Below are 20,763 nucleotides of genomic sequence, written 5' to 3' on the forward strand. Positions count from 1 at the left end.
GCAGCAGTATCAAACATCCTCTAAACACCTGCTGCAGAATAAAACATCCTCTAAACACCTGCAGAAGTATACATCCACTAAACACTTCCAGCAGTATCTAATATCGAATAAACACCAGCAGCAGTAACACATTTCCTCTAAACACCTGCAGCAGGACCAAATACTCTCTAAACACCTGGAACAGTATTGAACATCCACTAAAGACCTGCAGCAATATCAAACAGCCTCTAAACACCTGCGGCAGTGTCAAATATCCTCTAAACACCTGCAGCAGTATCAAACCTCCTCTAAACATCTGCTGCAGTATCAAACATCCTCGAAACATCTGCAGCAGTATCAAATATCCTCTAAACACCTGCAGCAGTAAATAAATATCCTCTAAACACCTGCAACAGTACCAAACATCCTCTAAACGTCTGCAGCAGTATCAAATATCCTCGAAACACCTGGAACAGTATCGGACATCCTCTAAACACCTGCAGCAGTATCAAATATCCTCCAAACATCTGGAACAGTATCAAACATCCTCTAAACACCTGCAGCAGTGTCAAACGTCCTCTAGACACGTGCCGCAGTAAATAAATATACTCTAAACACCTGCAACAACACCAAACACCCTCTAAACATCTGCAGCAGTATCAAATATCCTCAAAACACCTGGAACAGTATCAAACATCCTCTAAACACCTGCAGCAGTATCAAATATCCTCCAAACATCTGGAACAGAATCAAACATCCTCTAAACATCTGCAGCAATGTCAAATATCCTCCAAACACCTGCAGCAGTATCAAATATCCTTTAAACATCTGCAGCAGTAAATAAATATCCTCTAAACACCTGCAACAACACCAAACATCCTCTAAACATCTGCAGCAGTATCAAATATCCTCAAAACACATGGAACAGTATCAAACATCCTCTAAACACCTGCAGCAGTATCAAATATCCTCCAAACATCTGGAACAGTATCAAACATCCTCTAAACATCTGCAGCAATGTCAAATATCCTCCAAACATCTGCAGCAGTATCAAATATCCTCTAAACACCTGCAGCAGTAAATAAATATCCTCTAAACACCTGGAACAGTATTCAACATCCTCTAAACATCTGCAGCAGTATCAAACATCTTCTAAACATCCGCAGCAGTATCAAATATCCTCTAAACATCTGCTGCAGTATCAAACATCCTCTAAACACCTGCAGCAGTATCAAATATCCTCTAAACATCTGCTGCAGTATCACACATCCTCTAAACACCTGCAGCTGTATCAAATATCCTCTAAACATCTGCTGCAGTATCAAACATCCTCTAAACACCTGCAGCTGTATCAAATATCCTCTAAACATCTGGAACAGTATCAAACATCCTCTAAACATCTGCAGCAGTATCAAATATCCTCTAAACACCTGCAGCAGTACATAAATATCCTCTAAACACCTGCAACAGTACCAAACATCCTCTAAACATCTGCAGCAGTATCAAATATCCTCTAAACACCTGCAGCAGTGTCAAACATCCTCTAAACACCTGCGGCAGTGTCAAATATCCTCTAAACACCTGCAGCAGTATCAAATATCCTCTAAACATCTGGAACAGTATCAAACATCCTTGAAACATCTGCAGCAATATCAAATATCCTCCAAACACCTGCAGCAGTATCAAATATCCTCTAAACACCTGCAGCAGTATCAAATATCCTCTAATCATCTGGAACAGTATCAAACATCCTCTAAACACGTGCAGCAGTAAATAAATATCCTCTAAACACCTGCAACAATACCAAACATCCTCTAAACATCTGCATCAGTATCAAATATCCTCGAAACACCTGGAACAGTATCAAACATCCTCTAAACATCTGCAGTAATATCAAATATCCTCCAAACACCTGCAGCAGTATCAAATATCCTTTAAACATCTGGAACAGTATCAAACATCCTCTAAACATCCGCAGCAGTATCAAATATCCTCTAAACACCTGCAGCAGTATCAAATATTCTCTAAACACCTGCTGCAGTATCAAATATCCTCGAAACTCCTGGAACAGTATCAAACATCCTCTAAACTTCTGCAGCAGTATCAAACATCCTCTAAACACCTGCAGCAGTAAATAAATATCCTCTAAACACCTGCAACAATACCAAACATCCTCTAAACATCTGCAGCAGTATCAAATATCCTCGAAACACCTGGAACAGTATCAAACATCCTCTAAACACCTGCAGCAGTATCTAACATCCTCTAAACACCTGCAGCAGTATCAAATATCCTCGGAACACCTGGAACAGTGTCAAACATCCTCTAAACACCTGCAGCAGTATAAAATACCCTCTAAACATCTGGAACCGTATCAAACATCCTCGAAACATCTGCAGCAGTATCAAACATCCTCTAAACACCTGCAACAATACCAAACATCCTCCAAACACATGCAGCAGTATCAAATAGCCTCTAAACATCTGGAACAGTATCAAACATCCTCTAAACACCTGCAGCAGTATCAAACATCCTCTAAACACCTGCAGCAGTATTAAATATCCTCTAAACATCGGCTGCAGTATCAAATATCCTCTAAACACCTGAAACTGTATTAAACATCCTCTAAACACCTGAAACTGTATCAAACATCCTCTAAACATCTGCAGCAGTATCAAACCTCCTCTAAACATCTGCAGCAGTATCAAATATCCTCTAATAATCTGGAACAGTATCAAACATCCTCTAAACACGTGCAGCAGTAAATAAATATCCTCTAAACACCTGCAACAATACCAAACATCCTCTAAACATCTACATCAGTATCAAATATCCTCGAAACACCTGGAACAGTATCAAACATCCTCTAAACATCTGCAGTAATATCAAATATCCTCCAAACACCTGCAGCAGTATCAAATATCCTTTAAACATCTGGAACAGTATCAAACATCCTCTAAACATCCGCAGCAGTATCAAATGTCCTCTAAACACCTGCAGCAGTATCAAATATTCTGTAAACACCTGCTGCAGTATCAAATATCCTCGAAACTCCTGGAACAGTATCAAACATCCTCTAAACTTCTGCAGCAGTATCAAACATCCTCTAAACACCTGCAGCAGTAAATAAATATCCTCTAAACACCTGCAACAATACCAAACATCCTCTAAACATCTGCAGCAGTATCAAATATCCTCAAAACACCTGGAACAGTATCAAACATCCTCTAAATATCTGCAGCAATATCAAACATTCTCTAAACATCTGCAGCAGTATCAAACATCCTCTAAACACCGGCAGCAGTAACACATTTCCTCTAATCACCTGCATCAGTATCAAACATCCTCCAAACACCTGCAGCAGTATCAAACATCCTCCAAACACCTGCAGCAGTATCAAATATCCCCTAAACACCTGCAGCAGTATCAATCATCGTCTAAACACCTGCAGCAGTATCCAATATCCTCTAAACAACCGCAGCAGTATCCAATATCCTCTAAACACCTGCAGCAGTATCAACTATCCTCTAAACACCTGCAGCAGTATCAATGATCCTCTAAACACCTAAAGCAGTATCAAATATCCCCTAAACACCTGCAGCAGTATCAAACCTCCTCTAAACATCTGCAGCAGTATCAAATATCCTCTAATAATCTGGAACAGTATCAAACATCCTCTAAACACGTGCAGCAGTAAATAAATATCCTCTAAACACCTGCAACAATATCAAACATCCTCTAAACATCTACATCAGTATCAAATATCCTCGAAACACCTGGAACAGTATCAAACATCCTCTAAACATCTGCAGTAATATCAAATATCCTCCAAACACCTGCAGCAGTATCAAATATCCTTTAAACATCTGGAACAGTATCAAACATCCTCTAAACATCCGCAGCAGTATCAAATGTCCTCTAAACACCTGCAGCAGTATCAAATATTCTGTAAACACCTGCTGCAGTATCAAATATCCTCGAAACTCCTGGAACAGTATCAAACATCCTCTAAACTTCTGCAGCAGTATCAAACATCCTCTAAACACCTGCAGCAGTAAATAAATATCCTCTAAACACCTGCAACAATACCAAACATCCTCTAAACATCTGCAGCAGTATCAAATATCCTCAAAACACCTGGAACAGTATCAAACATCCTCTAAACACCTGCAGCAGTATCTAACATCCTCTAAACACCTGCAGCAGTATCAAATATCCTCGAAACACCTGGAACAGTGTCAAACATCCTCTAAACACCTGCAGCAGTATAAAATACCCTCTAAACATCTGGAACCGTATCAAACATCCTCGAAACATCTGCAGCAGTATCAAACATCCTCTAAACACCTGCAACAATACCAAACATCCTCCAAACACATGCAGCAGTATCAAATAGCCTCTAAACATCTGGAACAGTATCAAACATCCTCTAAACACCTGCAGCAGTATCAAACATCCTCTAAACACATGCAGCAGTATTAAATATCCTCTAAACATCGGCTGCAGTATCAAATATCCTCTAAACACCTGAAACTGTATTAAACATCCTCTAAACACCTGAAACTGTATCAAACATCCTCTAAACATCTGCAGCAGTATCAAATATCCCCTAAACATCTGCAGCAGTATCAACTATCCTCTAAACATCTGCAGCAGTATCAAACATTCTCTAAACATCTGCAGCAGTATCAAAAATCCTCTAAACACCTGCAGCAGTATCAAACATCGTCTAAACACCTGCAGCAGTATCAAACACCCTCTAAACATCTGCAGCAGTATCAAATATCCTCTAAACACCTGCAGCAGTATCAAACATTCTCTAAACATCTGCAGCAGTATCAAACATCCTCTAAACACCTGCAGCAGTAACACATTTCCTCTAAACACCTGCATCAGTATCAAACATCCTCTAAACACCTGCAGCAGTATCAAACATCGTCTAAACACCTGCAGCAGTATCAAACACCCTCTAAACATCTGCAGCAGTATCAAATATCCTCTAAACACCTGCAGCAGTAAATACATATCCTCTAAACACCTGGAACAGTATTCAACATCCTCTAAACATCTGCAGCACTATCAAACATCCTCTAAACACCTGCAGCAGTATCAAACATCCTCTAAACATCTGCAGCAGTATCAAATATCCTCTAAACACCTGCAGCAGTATCAAATATCCTCTAAACACCTGCTGCAGTATCAAACATCCTTTAAACACCTGCAGCAGTACATACATCCACTAAACACTTCCAGCAGTATCTAATATCTAATAATCACCGGCAGCAGTAACACATTTCCTCTAAACACCTGCACCAGTATCATAACATCCTCTAAAAACCTGCAGCAGTATCAGACATCCTCTAAACACCTGCAGCAGTATCAAATATCCTCCAAACACCTGGAACAGTATCAAACCTCCTCTAAACACCTGCAGCAGTATCAAACATCCTCTAAACACGTGCAGCAGTAAATAAATATCCTCTAAACACCTGCAACAATATCAAACATCCTCTAAACACCTGCAGCAGTATCAAATATCCTCTAAACACCTGCAGCAGTATCAAATATCCTCTAATCATCTGGAACAGTATCAAACATCCTCTAAACACGTGCAGCAGTAAATAAATATCCTCTAAACACCTGCAACAATATCAAACATCCTCTAAACATCTGCAGCAGTAACACATTTCCTCTAAACACCTGCATCAGTATCCAACATCCTCTAAACACCTGCAGCAGTATCAAACACCCTCTAAACATCTGCAGCAGTATCAAATATCCTCTAAACACCTGCAGCAGTAAATAAATATCCTCTAAACACCTGGAACAGTATTCAACATCCTCTAAACATCTGCAGCAGTATCAAATATCCTCCACACACCTGGAACAGTATTCAACATCCTCGAAACATCTGCAGCAATATCAAACATCCTCTAAACATCTGCAGCAGTATCAAATATCTTCTAAACACCTGCAGCAGTATCAAATATCCTCTAAACATCTGCTGCAGTATCAAATATCCTCTAAACACCTGCAGCAGTATCAAATATCCTCTAAACACCTGCAGCAATATCAAACATCCTCTAAACATCTGCAGCAGTATCAAATATCCTCTAAACATCTGCTGTATCAAACATCCTCTAAACACCTGCAGCAGTACATACATCCACTAAACACTTCCAGCAGTATCTAATATCTAATAAACACCGGCAGCAGTAACACATTTCCTCTAAACACCTGCACCAGTATCATAACATCCTCTAAAAACCTGCAGCAGTATCAAACATCCTCTAAACACCTGCAGCAGTATCAAATATCCTCCAAACACCTGGAACAGTATCAAACCTCCTCTAAACGTCTGCAGCAGTATCAAATATCCTCTAAACATCTGCAGCAATATCAAACATTCTCTAAACATCTGCAGCAGTATCAAACATCCTCTAAACACCGGCAGCAGTAACACATTTCCTCTAATCACCTGCATCAGTATCAAACATCCTCCAAACACCTGCAGCCGTATCAAATATCCCCTAAACACCTGCAGCAGTATCAATCATCATCTAAACACCTGCAGCAGTATCCAATATCCTCTAAACACCTGCAGCAGTATCCAATATCCTCTAAACACCTGCAGCAGTATCAACTATCCTCTAAACACCTGCAGCAGTATCAATGATCCTCTAAACACCTAAAGCAGTATCAAATATCCCCTAAACACCTGCAGCAGTATCAAACCTCCTCTAAACATCTGCAGCAGTATCAAATATCCTCTAATCATCTGGAACTGTATCAAACATCCTCTAAACACGTGCAGCAGTAAATAAATATCCTCTAAACACCTGCAACAATACCAAACATCCTCTAAACATCTACATCAGTATCAAATATCCTCGAAACACCTGGAACAGTATCAAACATCCTCTAAACATCTGCAGTAATATCAAATATCCTCCAAACACCTGCAGCAGTATCAAATATCCTTTAAACATCTGGAACAGTATCAAATATCCTCTAAACACCTGCAGCAGTAAATAAATATCCTCTAAACACCTGGAACAGTATTCAACATCCTCTAAACATCTGCAGCAGTATCAAATATCCTCCACACACCTGGAACAGTATTCAACATCCTCGAAACATCTGCAGCAATATCAAACATCCTCTAAACATCTGCAGCAGTATCAAATATCTTCTAAACACCTGCAGCAGTATCAAATATCCTCTAAACATCTGCTGCAGTATCAAATATCCTCTAAACACCTGCAGCAGTATCAAATATCCTCTAAACACCTGCAGCAATATCAAACATCCTCTAAACATCTGCAGCAGTATCAAATATCCTCTAAACATCTGCTGTATCAAACATCCTCTAAACACCTGCAGCAGTACATACATCCACTAAACACTTCCAGCAGTATCTAATATCTAATAAACACCGGCAGCAGTAACACATTTCCTCTAAACACCTGCACCAGTATCATAACATCCTCTAAAAACCTGCAGCAGTATCAAACATCCTCTAAACACCTGCAGCAGTATCAAATATCCTCCAAACACCTGGAACAGTATCAAACCTCCTCTAAACGTCTGCAGCAGTATCAAATATCCTCTAAACATCTGCAGCAATATCAAACATTCTCTAAACATCTGCAGCAGTATCAAACATCCTCTAAACACCGGCAGCAGTAACACATTTCCTCTAATCACCTGCATCAGTATCAAACATCCTCCAAACACCTGCAGCCGTATCAAATATCCCCTAAACACCTGCAGCAGTATCAATCATCGTCTAAACACCTGCAGCAGTATCCAATATCCTCTAAACACCTGCAGCAGTATCCAATATCCTCTAAACACCTGCAGCAGTATCAACTATCCTCTAAACACCTGCAGCAGTATCAATGATCCTCTAAACACCTAAAGCAGTATCAAATATCCCCTAAACACCTGCAGCAGTATCAAACCTCCTCTAAACATCTGCAGCAGTATCAAATATCCTCTAATCATCTGGAACTGTATCAAACATCCTCTAAACACGTGCAGCAGTAAATAAATATCCTCTAAACACCTGCAACAATACCAAACATCCTCTAAACATCTACATCAGTATCAAATATCCTCGAAACACCTGGAACAGTATCAAACATCCTCTAAACATCTGCAGTAATATCAAATATCCTCCAAACACCTGCAGCAGTATCAAATATCCTTTAAACATCTGGAACAGTATCAAACATCCTCTAAACATCCGCAGCAGTATCAAATGTCCTCTAAACACCTGCAGCAGTATCAAATATTCTGTAAACACCTGCTGCAGTATCAAATATCCTCGAAACTCCTGGAACAGTATCAAACATCCTCTAAACTTCTGCAGCAGTATCAAACATCCTCTAAACACCTGCAGCAGTAAATAAATATCCTCTAAACACCTGCAACAATACCAAACATCCTCTAAACATCTGCAGCAGTATCAAATATCCTCGAAACACCTGGAACAGTATCAAACATCCTCTAAACACCTGCAGCAGTATCTAACATCCTCTAAACACCTGCAGCAGTATCAAATATCCTCGAAACACCTGGAACAGTGTCAAGCATCCTCTAAACACCTGCAGCAGTATAAAATACCCTCTAAACATCTGGAACCGTATCAAACATCCTCGAAACATCTGCAGCAGTATCAAACATCCTCTAAACACCTGCAACAATACCAAACATCCTCCAAACACATGCAGCAGTATCAAATAGCCTCTAAACATCTGGAACAGTATCAAACATCCTCTAAACACCTGCAGCAGTATCAAACATCCTCTAAACACATGCAGCAGTATTAAATATCCTCTAAACATCGGCTGCAGTATCAAATATCCTCTAAACACCTGAAACTGTATTAAACATCCTCTAAACACCTGAAACTGTATCAAACATCCTCTAAACATCTGCAGCAGTATCAAATATCCCCTAAACATCTGCAGCAGTATCAACTATCCTCTAAACGTCTGCAGCAGTATCAAACATTCTCTAAACATCTGCAGCAGTATCAAAAATCCTCTAAACACCTGCAGCAGTATCAAACATCGTCTAAACACCTGCAGCAGTATCAAACACCCTCTAAACATCTGAAGCAGTATCAAATATCCTCTAAACACCTGCAGCAGTATCAAACATTCTCTAAACATCTGCAGCAGTATCAAACATCCTCTAAACACCTGCAGCAGTAACACATTTCCTCTAAACACCTGCATCAGTATCAAACATCCTCTAAACACCTGCAGCAGTATCAAACATCGTCTAAACACCTGCAGCAGTATCAAACACCCTCTAAACATCTGCAGCAGTATCAAATATCCTCTAAACACCTGCAGCAGTATCAAATATCCTCTAAACATCTGCTGCAGTATCAAACATCCTTTAAACACCTGCAGCAGTACATACATCCACTAAACACTTCCAGCAGTATCTAATATCTAATAAACACCGGCAGCAGTAACACATTTCCTCTAAACACCTGCACCAGTATCATAACATCCTCTAAAAACCTGCAGCAGTATCAGACATCCTCTAAACACCTGCAGCAGTATCAAATATCCTCCAAACACCTGGAACAGTATCAAACCTCCTCTAAACACCTGCAGCAGTATCAAATATCCTCCAAACACCTGGAACAGTATCAAACATCCTCTAAACACCGGCAGCAGTAACACATTTCCTCTAATCACCTGCATCAGTATCAAACATCCTCCAAACACCTGCAGCAGTATCAAATATCCTCTAAACACCTGCAGCAGTATCAAATATCCTCTAATCATCTGGAACAGTATCAAACATCCTCTAAACACGTGCAGCAGTAAATAAATATCCTCTAAACACCTGCAACAATATCAAACATCCTCTAAACATCTGCAGCAGTATCAAATATCCTCGAAACACCTGGAACAGTATCAAACATCATCTAAACATCTGCAGCAATATCAAATATCCTCCAAACACCTGCAGCAGTATCAAATATCCTTTAAACATCTGGAACAGTATCAAACATCCTCTAAACATCCGCAGCAGTATCAAATATCCTCTAAACACCTGAAACTGTATTAAACATCCTCTAAACACCTGCAGCAGTATCAAACATCCTCTAAACACCTGCAGCAGTAAATAAATAGCCTCTAAACATCTGGAACAGTATCAAACATCCTCTAAACACCTGAAGCAGTATCAAACATCCTCTAAACACCTGCAGCACTATCAAATATCCTCTAAACATCGGCTGCAGTATCAAACCTCCTCTAAACATCTGCAGCAGTATCAAATATCCTCTAAACATCTGCAGCATTATCAAATATCCTCTAAACATCTGCAGCAGTATCAAACATCCTCTAAACACCTGCAGCAGTAACACATTTCCTCTAAACACCTGCATCAGTATCCAACATCCTCTAAACACCTGCAGCAGTATCAAACACCCTCTAAACATCTGCAGTAGTATCAAATATCCTCTAAACACCTGCAGCAGTAAATAAATATCCTCTAAACACCTGGAACAGTATTCAATGTTCCTCTAAACATCTGCAGCAGTATCAAATATCCTCTAAACACCTGCAGCAGTATCAAATATCCTCCACACACCTGGAACAGTATTCAACATCCTCGAAACATCTGCAGCAATATCAAACATCCTCTAAACATCTGCAGCAGTATCAAATATCCTCTAAACACCTGCAGCAGTATCAAATATCCTCTAAACATCTGCTGCAGTATCAAACATCCTCTAAACACCTGCAGCAGTATCAAATATCCTCTAAACATCTGCTGCAGTATCAAATATCCTCTAAACACCTGAAACTGTATTAAACATCCTCTAAACACCTGCAGCAGTATCAAATATCCTCTAAACACCTGCAGCAGTATCAAATATCCTCTAAACACCTGCAGCAGTATCAAATATCCTCTAAACATCTGCTGCAGTATCAAACATCCTCTAAACACCTGCAGCAGTACATACATCCACTAAACACTTCCAGCAGTATCTAATATCTAATAAACACCGGCAGCAGTAACACATTTCCTCTAAACACCTGCACCAGTATCATAACATCCTCTAAAAACCTGCAGCAGTATCAAACATCCTCTAAACACCTGCAGCAGTATCAAATATCCTCCAAACACCTGGAACAGTATCAAACCTCCTCTAAACATCTGCAGCAGTATCAAATATCCTCTAAACATCTGCAGCAATATCAAACATTCTCTAAACATCTGCAGCAGTATCAAACATCCTCTAAACACCGGCAGCAGTAACACATTTCCTCTAATCACCTGCATCAGTATCAAACATCCTCCAAACACCTGCAGCAGTATCAAATATCCCCTAAACACCTGCAGCAGTATCAATCATCGTCTAAACACCTGCAGCAGTATCCAATATCCTCTAAACACCTGCATCAGTATCAAACATCCTCTGAACACCTGCAGCAGTATCAACCATCCTCTAAACACCTGCAGCAGTATCAACTATCCTCTAAACACCTGCAGCAGTATCAATGATCCTCTAAACACCTAAAGCAGTATCAAATATCCCCTAAACACCTGCAGCAGTATCAAACCTCCTCTAAACATCTGCAGCAGTATCAATGATCCTCTAAACACCTAAAGCAGTATCAAATATCCTCTAAACACCTAAAGCAGTATCAAATATCCTCTAAACACCTGCAACAGTATCTAACTTGCTCTAAACACCTGCAGCAATATCAAATATCCTTGAAACACCTTCACCAGTAACAAATATCCTCTAAACACCTGGAACAGTGTCGTACAACCTCGAAACACCTGCCTCTGTATCAAACATCCTCTAAACATCTGCAGCAGTATCTAACATCCTCAAAACAATTGCAGCAATATCTAACATCCTCTAAATAGCTGCAGCAGTAATCAACATCCTCTGAAGACCTGACGCAGTATCCAACATCCTCCAAACACCTGCAGCAGTATCTCACATCCAATAAACACCTGTTGCACGGTGAAACATCCTATCCAAAGTTGTGGTATTATCTCGCATCCTCTCAACACCTGAAGCAGCATCAAATTTCCTCTAAACACCTGCACTAAATTCTAATATCCTCTAAGCACTTGCAAGATTATCACATCATCTTACTTTCAATCAGCCACGTAAATCACTGTCCGTCTGCATCTTGTGAGCTCACTCTGAATGTGTAATAAGGGTGAATCTTTTGACTAAACATGCCAGACATAAAACCGATTCTGCAATGTTCCTGACATTTACATGTTCTGATCAAGCCTCAGAAACATTGAATATAAAACAATGGCTTCCTTTTGCAAGTGGACAGGTAGACAATCTTTGTGCGTTGAGAAATAAACCCCATCTTGACTAATATCCTGTTCCCCTCTTTGCTGAAAACATTTAAATACAACGCTGGTAGTGTTCAGACTTGTAGAAGACTGGGTACGTTTTGGGCCAAATGGTCAGTTCCGTAAAAAAATATTATACACTGCCCCTGCCTGTAGGGATTACACACAGCTGTTTCTTTTATTGAGGACAGGTCTCTAGCATTCTGTAGGCTTTTCCATTGAGAAAAAGAACGTACTTGAGCAGGGGGACAAATGTAAAAGACAGATCTGAGCATTTCGCAAAAGCACACTGGTTTCTGGGTAAGAAGCTTCAGTGATTCCCCCCCCCCCCCCACTTTGTTTCCAAATCACATGAAACCCCCACAGGATCAGTAAGCTATTATTTGTACAGGGTGGAATATCAGTTCCACATGTCAGCAGTACAGTGCAGGCCGTTATAACTCATCGCTGCTCAGGCTCCTGCTGTCTGATAATGGAAAGGAACATTCTGGAGCCTTTTTATTGGTTTGACAATTTGACAATCTGTACTTTCTCCATTGATCAAAACCAATCCGAGAGTCAATTTGTCTTGGATAGACAGAATTCTTTTGCAAATGTCCTGCTGTCAATGATTAATTAGCAAAATGACCAAAAATGAGCTTCATGTCACTTATCTTCCACCAAATGCACAGCAGCAGATAGAATGAACAACACAAATGGAGTTTTAAAAGGGAGAGAGAGAGAGATAAAGTGCATTGAACACATCCCACGATCTCTTCCGAGCCCCAGAACCAATTAATTAGTTCCTTTTAGACATGGTCGCAATGCAAAGGATGAATCAAAACCAACATGAGCAGAACAGCTCAAACTCCTGCGGACACATTTTCTCAACATGGGGACAAATAACCACTTTTCTAATGGCTTGATATCACAATCTTTAATTGGAAAGGCTAATGCAAGAAAAGAAGGAAAAACTAAAAGGAGAAAAATTAAAAATCCATCAGCTGGTTTTCACTCTTGCAAATCTGTGCTTACTTTGCCCTTGAATGAGCAAATGTCAACGAGAGCATTTACTTTATAATCAAAGGTGCTTATCCATTGCATTCAGCAAAATCTAAATATGATCAGTTACATTTCCACATGAAACTTTCATTGAGCTGCAGGCCCAATTATATCAATTAATTGTATATTTATTCATGGCAACAAATAGTGGTTACTTTTTTTAATAAATTGGGTAATCTAATCTGCTGTGCTACTGGGCACTTACTCCAAAAAGCTGGTGATATAATCTCTGCTGCACGTAGACCAGGAGAATGGATTGGTGTTGGCAGTAATATGAGCTGCCATGAGCTTTGCAGCTTCGTGACCTTTCGTCCCACAGGAGTTTCCAATTCCATCATGGTTCATGCCGAAACTGTCGAGAAAGAAGTACTGTGTTAGCTGAGTGTGCAGCCAGACAACTATCTATCACGGCCACCATCTCACTTTCAAAGCAACGAGTGTCTTGACACACAGCATCAGTCTCAGCACAGGGAGGTTTTCAACACCCCCGTATGTGCTCAGAGAAATGATTCCTCTTGATCAAGAGCGTTGGTGTACATTTATTCTCAAAACATTTTCTATTCCAGCCTTCTTTCATACTGAAGAACTCAGTGGGTGCGGTGTTCAACAGACTTTCTCAACTTCAGGTAGCGAGAGCATAAGCTCTAAGATACATAAATGATATCTAATAACTTGCAGAAAAATGCCTCATTTCATGAATAAGGAACAAAACAAATGAAACAGTATATGTAGACAAAATGTTACTTATGTCTTTCACATGCAACATTTTTGTAAAAGTATGTGACGGCTATTTTAATGCCTCCAACCCAACCTGAGAATTTCAAATGCAGCATTCTCTATACAGCTGAGGCATCTGGAAGAAAAATGTTCATTGGCATAATGTCAAAGATTAGAAATTGGTATAATTAGGCTTGTTTTCAAATGTAATGGGGTGCATTGCGTCCAAATGTAGCATCAGACAGCTTGCACAAATCTGTTAAATTCCAAAGGTACCCGGATGGCCACATAAATTAATGGCTGGGTTTCTTAAATATGTAACTGAGAAATTCGTTGACTGGACCTGCAGCAGGTGTTGCTCCTGCCCTGTCCCGTTCATTCAGACCATTAAAAACAATCCTTCCTTTTGATAGTTGGAGATGGAGTGCTCCCTCGGCGGCGGGATTCTCCATTCCTGAGACAGGGCGGGATTCACCGTTCCCCGACGCCAACTTCACAATCGCCGATCGGGCAGAGAATCCCTTTTGACGCCAAGATTGGGGCAGCGCCTGTTTGCCGCAGGTTTTGCATACTCCGCCCCCTCCGATATGGCGTCATCGTGTCGCGCGCCGCACGCCATTGTGACGGCCTCAGCGAGTCACCTGAAGGCCCTCCCCCGATGGACCTCAACGACAGCAAAACTGGCGCTATACCAGGACTGATTCAGTTATTGTTGAGGGGCTAGCACCGGCGCCACGAGGAACACAATCGATTCTAATGCAAAACGGTGCCGGATTCACCAGGTCCAAGATTAATACTCAGGAGGCTGACAAGCTGCAGCCGTATATACACACTTCACTGTCCTCACACACCATCCCAGCCAACAAGATGGCAGTGAGAAGAGCGCTTCCATGTTTCGCAGCCGCCGAGCTGGAGACCTTCTGGACACAGTGGTGGAGAGGCGGTTGATGCTGCACTCTGGCCAGAGGCCGTCGTTCATCGTGTCTGGACATAGGTGGCAGGGGCGGTCAGCGCCATGGTTAACACCGTCTGGACTGGCTAACAGTGCCTAAAACAACTGCACGACCTCCGCAGGGCGGCCAGGGTGAGTAGGCAAACTGTGCCCCTGGCACCAACCGCAGTCCCATACAACCGTAACCCAATCCCCACCCCCCCACATGGAGGGCGGCCGGACCCCCACGCTGAGCCACATGCCGGTACCCATACTGGCCGCCATGGCCAGGTGCCCTGGCTACTGAAGCCACCAGATACCCAGCCCCTGGGCTGCATGCCTTGGACTGCCATTTCCTGTTCCCACCCCAATGGGAAGGCTGCTCATAGCTGCCGGGAGTAGGAGAAAACTAGAGGGGGACCTGGGGCGCCTTGCCGTGGAAGAGCAGAGGGCCCTGGATGTGGTTGCTGGCCTGGATGAAAGGGAGGCCGCGGGCGAGAAAGTGAGACCCTGTTGAGTTGCAGTTCCCCATGACATGTGTGTCACCCCCACCCGCCCCCACACCACCCACACCCCCACACCACCCTCACCCCCACACCACTATCAGCATCACCATCCCCCCCCCCCCGGTCTAATCATGTGTCTTGTCTTACGTCTTGCAGGACCTGCTGGTGATGGGGTGGGTGTCCCCCGCCCCCAGCCAGTGCCAGAGACGCCTCCCTCCCACCCCTCCCGAGAGATGAGCAGTGACGAGGAAAGCAGCTGGACGGGAGTCCTCGACCTGAGACTCGGGATGCCCCAGAGCGCGATTCCGAGGATGACATGGATTTCCCGTCACATCTGTCTCCAACACGCTCCACCATCCCAGAGACACTCAACTCAGTTGAGCACTTTAATGAAAAGGCTGCTGAGACATTGGTGCATCACACAGCTGACCCGGTACATCAGGTGGAGGTAGGAACTCCCGAGGGGGAGGGCGGTCGGAGTGCAGGCCGACCCTCGGGACTATCTGCCATCCAGACGCATTTCAGGCTTCTGGAACGGACAGTCCCATTGATTGTGGAGATGCAATCACAGAGCCAGGGTCTACATGAGGGGTTGTCAGTGAACATCCAGCACCAGCAGGTGCAGTTGGAGGAGTTCAAACATGTGCCGGAGGTGGTGGTGCCGACCATGCGTGCGACGCAGGCCAACACCACATTGGTGGCGTTCGCGGTGGAGGCATTGGGTTGAGGGTTGCGGCTATGGATCAGCATGTCAAAGGCCTGGGGCATTCTGTGCAGGCTCTGCCCAGGCCCAGCACAGGGTTGCTGTCTCACAGGCAGCCATGTCCCAGAGCCAACTGGAAATCGCAGCGGTGCTCCTGAGCATGGCCCAGCCACAACAGGCCATGGCTGGGAACGTCAACGGTATTGCCCAGGCACTGGCTAACCCGGCGCAGGCACAGAGGGAGGTGGCCCAGTCCCAGAGGGAGATGGTGCAGTCACTGGCTGATGTGACACAGATCCAGAAGGTGGCGGCACAATCAATGGGTGATGTGGCACCGTCCCAGACGGAGGTGGTCCACTTCCCGTGCTCCATGGCCGTGAGCGGGCGGACACTTGTCGCGACTAGAGGGTACTGTGGTAGTCACCACTGATGTATATATTGTATATCGAGGATGTCGGTGTAGGGACTTTTGTGGTAAGGTCCTGTACTACAGGTACGGGGGTAGTTCCCTGCCTGCTGGCTCCGCCCAGTAGGCGGAGTATAAATATGTGTGCTCCCAGTACAGCAGCCATTTTGCCAGCTGCTGTAGGAGGCCACACATCTTAGTGTAATAAAGCCTCGATTGCATTCAACTCTCGTCTTTGTGTAATTCATCGTGCATCAATTTAACACACTAAAGTTTTCAGAAGATGGACCTCCGCATCAAGCCGGATCGCCTGCAGCTGGATCCGCAATCAGACAATGCCAAAACGTTGGCTAGCCTGTTTCGAAGCAGACATCGGGTCTGCACCAGATCCTATTCCTGAAGCTCAGACGATTCAGATCCTCTACACGCGGCTGAGTTCCAACGTTTTTCCGCTTATCCAGGACGCGCCGACCCACACAGAAGCCATGGCGCTACTGAAAGAAAACTACGCTCAGCGGACTAACACACTCTACGCCAGGCACATCCTCTCCACACGTCGTCAGCTTCCCGGTGAGTCAGTGGAGGATTTCTGGCGTGCCCTGATTCCCCTAGTCAGAGACTGTGACTGTCAGGCCGTCATGGCCACGGAACACTCAAACTTGCTCATGTGAGACGCTTTTGTCACAGGGATAGGGTCCGATTACATCTGACAGCACCTCTTAGAAGGGGCCACGCTCGACCTCGCGGACACTAAAAAGCTAGCGCTCTCACTTACAGTCGCTTCGCACAACATTCAGGCTGACGCCCCCGGCCACGCGGCCCACCCCTCCTGCACATCGTGGACTCCGCAGACGGCTGCCCCATCGTGGACCTCACCAGCGACCCCCCTCAGCCAACCCCACGCCTGTGCCGCATGGGCAGCCTAAACACCCCCGACAATGCTGCCAGGCCCGGAGCGCCCTTTACAAGGCCTGCGGCAAAAAGGGACACTTTGCTGCGGTGTGCCAGGCCAGCGCAGTCGCTGCTATTGTTCGGACTCCCCCCACGTGCGACCAGTGGGCGCCGCCACCTTCCCCTCCTCGGACCACATGTGGCCAGTGGGCGCCGCCATCTTGTTCTCCCCAGGATCATCGGGCGCCCCCATCTTGTCTTCCTCACGACACATGCGGCCCGTGGGTGCCGCCATCTGACCAGGATCCATGTCCCCCGGGCAACTCATCGCCTGCCACCATCGACGGGCAGCCGCGTCTCACCTCGGTCACGATTGACCAGTCTCGCCCACACAACCTGCAACTGCTTCCACCAACGTGAAAATCGAAGGGCACGAGATCTCCTGTCTTCTGGACTCCAGGAGCACCGAGAGCTTCATTCATCCCGATACGGTCAGGCGCTGCTCCCTCGCGGTGCACCCCGCCAACCAGAGAATCTCCCTGGCCTCCGGGTCCCACTCCGTGGCGATCCGGGAGTACTACATAGCCACGCTCACTATCCAGGGCATGGAGTTCAGCAGCTTCCGCCTCTACGTCATCCCCAAGCTCTGCACTGCCTTGCTACTCGGCCTGGACCTCCAGTGCAACCTCCAAAGCCTAACGCTGAAATTCGGCAGGCCCCTACCACCCCTAAAGTTCAACCCACCTTCCCTATTTGCAAACTTAACTCCGGATTGCAAACCCATCGCTACCAGGAGCAGATGGTACAGCGCCCAGGACAGGACCTTCATCAGGTCCGAAGTCCAGCGACTGCTTCGGGAAGGCATTATCGAGGCCAGCAACAGCCCCTGGAGAGCCCAAGTGGTAGTGGTGAAAACTGGGGGGAAACACAGGATGGTCATGGACTACAGCCAGACCATCAACAGGGACACGCAGCTCTACGCGAACCCCCTCCCATGCATATCTGATATGGTCAATCAGATTGCACAGTACCGGGTCTTCTCAACTGTGGACCTGAAATCGTCTACCACCAGCTCCCCATTCGTAAGGCAGACTGCCCATACACTGCCTTCGAAGCAGGTGGCCGCCTTTACCACTTTCTCAGGGTTCCCTTTGGTGTCACCAACGGGGTCTCGGTTTTCCAACGGGGGATGAACGGGATGGTTGAACGGTACGGGCTGCGGGCCACCTTCCCGTAACTGGACAATGTCACCATCTGCGGCCATGATCAGCAGGACCTTGACGCCAACCTTGCCAAACTTCTCCACACCGCCACTCTCCTCAACCTCACGTATAACAAGGAGAATGCGCATTCAGCAGGAACCGCTTAGCAATCCTCGGCTATGTGGTCCAGAACGGAGTTCTGGGACCCGGATCCCGACAGCATGCGCCCCCTCATGGAATTCCCCCTCCCCCACTGCCCCAAGACCTCAAACGATGCCTGGGGTTCTCTTATTATGCCCAGTGGGTCCCAAACTATGCGGACAAGGCCCGTCCACTCATTCAATCCACTCTGTTTCCCCTGACGGCCGAGGCTCACCAGGCCTTCAACCGTATTAAGGCTGACATCGCCAAGGCCGCGATGCACGCAGTCGACAAGACGTTACCATTTCAAGTCTAGAGCGATGCATCAGACGTCACCCTTGCCGCCACCCTCAACCAGGCAGACAGGCCAGTGGCATTTTTCTCACGAACCCTACACGCCTCTGAAATTCGGCATTCCTCCGTCGAAAAAGAGGCCCAAGCCATCGTTGAAGCTGTTATTACCATTACCTGGCCGGCAGGAGATTCACTCTCCTCACTGACCAACGGTCGGTAGCCTTCATGTTCAACAACACACAACGGGGCGAGATCAAAAACGATAAAATCTTGAGGTGGAGGATCGAGCTGTCCACCTACAACTACGAGATTTTGTATCGCCCCGGTAAGCTCAATGAGCCCCCCCGATGCCCTATCCCGAGGTACATGTGCCAACGCACAAGTGGACCGACTCCGGACGCTGCACGACAACCTCTGTCACCCGAGGGTCACACGTTTTTACCATTTCATCAAGGCTCGCAATCTGCCCTACTCCATCGAGGAAGTCAGGGCTATCACCAGAGACTGCCAGGTCTGCGCGGAGTGTAAACCGCACTTCTACCGGCCAGACCGTGCACGCCTGGTGAGAGCCTCCCGTCCCTTTGATCGCCTCCAGCGTGGACTTCAAAGGGCCCCTCCCCTCCATCGACCATAACGCGTACTTCCTCAGTGTGGTCGATGAGTATTCCAGATTCCCCTTTGCCATCCCATGCCCCAACATGACGTCTGCCATAGTCATCAAGGCCCTCAACACCATCTTCGCTCTGTTCGGCTTCCCCGCCTACGTCCACAGCGACTGGGGATCCTCATTCATGAGCGATGAGCGCATCAGTTCCTGCTCAACAGGGGCATTGCCTCGAGCAGGACAACCAGCTATAACCCCTGGGGAAATGGACAGGTGGAGAGAGAGAATGGGATGGTCTGGAGGGCCGTCCAGCTGGCCTTATGGTCCAGAAATCTCCCTCTGGCAGGAGGTTCTTCCCGACGCCCTTCACTCTATTCGGTCGCTCCTATGCACCTCGACTAATGAAACACCCCATGAACGTCTCTTTGCCTTCCCTCGGAAGTCCACCTCCGGGGTGTCGCTCCCGACTGGCTGGCAGCTCCAGGACGCGTACTTCTCCGTAAGCACGTACGACTCCACAAGGCGGACCCATTGGTTGAGGGGGTACAGCTACTTCACGCCAACCCACAGTACGCCTACGTAGCGTACCCCGACGGCCGCCAAGATACTGTCTCCCTCAGGGACCTGGCACTAGTTGGTTCCCCACACCCCCCCCCCGACCCGGCGCCACCCTCCCCTCCCCCGGCGCACCCCACCGCAGCCCCCGCCCCGGGACAAGCGTCCTTCCCTTGCCCACACCTGAGGATGAAGAGGATTTCGACATGCTCCCGGAGTCACCGAAGACCAAACCGACACTGGAATCACCGCCCAATGCGATGCTCCCGATGGCAGATCAAGGCTCCGGACCGACTGAATCTGTAACTTAACTTGGACTTTTAAAACACCATCCCTCTGTACATTATTTTCCACTCCACCCCACTGGACTCAATGTTTTTTGCTCTCTGTACGTTGAAAAGTCTACCTGTATATAGTTCTCCATCACCCC

The 20,763-nt window shown here is 45.5% G+C and overlaps 1 protein-coding gene across 1 annotated transcript in view; it reads right to left on the bottom strand.

Annotated features, from left to right (window-relative positions):
• Positions 1-20,763, bottom strand: part of adamts6 (ADAM metallopeptidase with thrombospondin type 1 motif, 6) — a 429,889-nt gene that overhangs the window by 180,796 nt on the left and 228,330 nt on the right. Inside the window, exon 10 of the mRNA XM_038791039.1 lies at positions 13,589-13,735. Within this exon, the coding sequence (XP_038646967.1) occupies positions 13,589-13,735 (147 nt within the window). The remainder of the gene's footprint in view (positions 1-13,588; positions 13,736-20,763) is intronic.

This window comes from Scyliorhinus canicula, chromosome 3, assembly GCF_902713615.1.
Source record: "Scyliorhinus canicula chromosome 3, sScyCan1.1, whole genome shotgun sequence".
Taxonomy (NCBI): domain Eukaryota; kingdom Metazoa; phylum Chordata; class Chondrichthyes; order Carcharhiniformes; family Scyliorhinidae; genus Scyliorhinus; species Scyliorhinus canicula.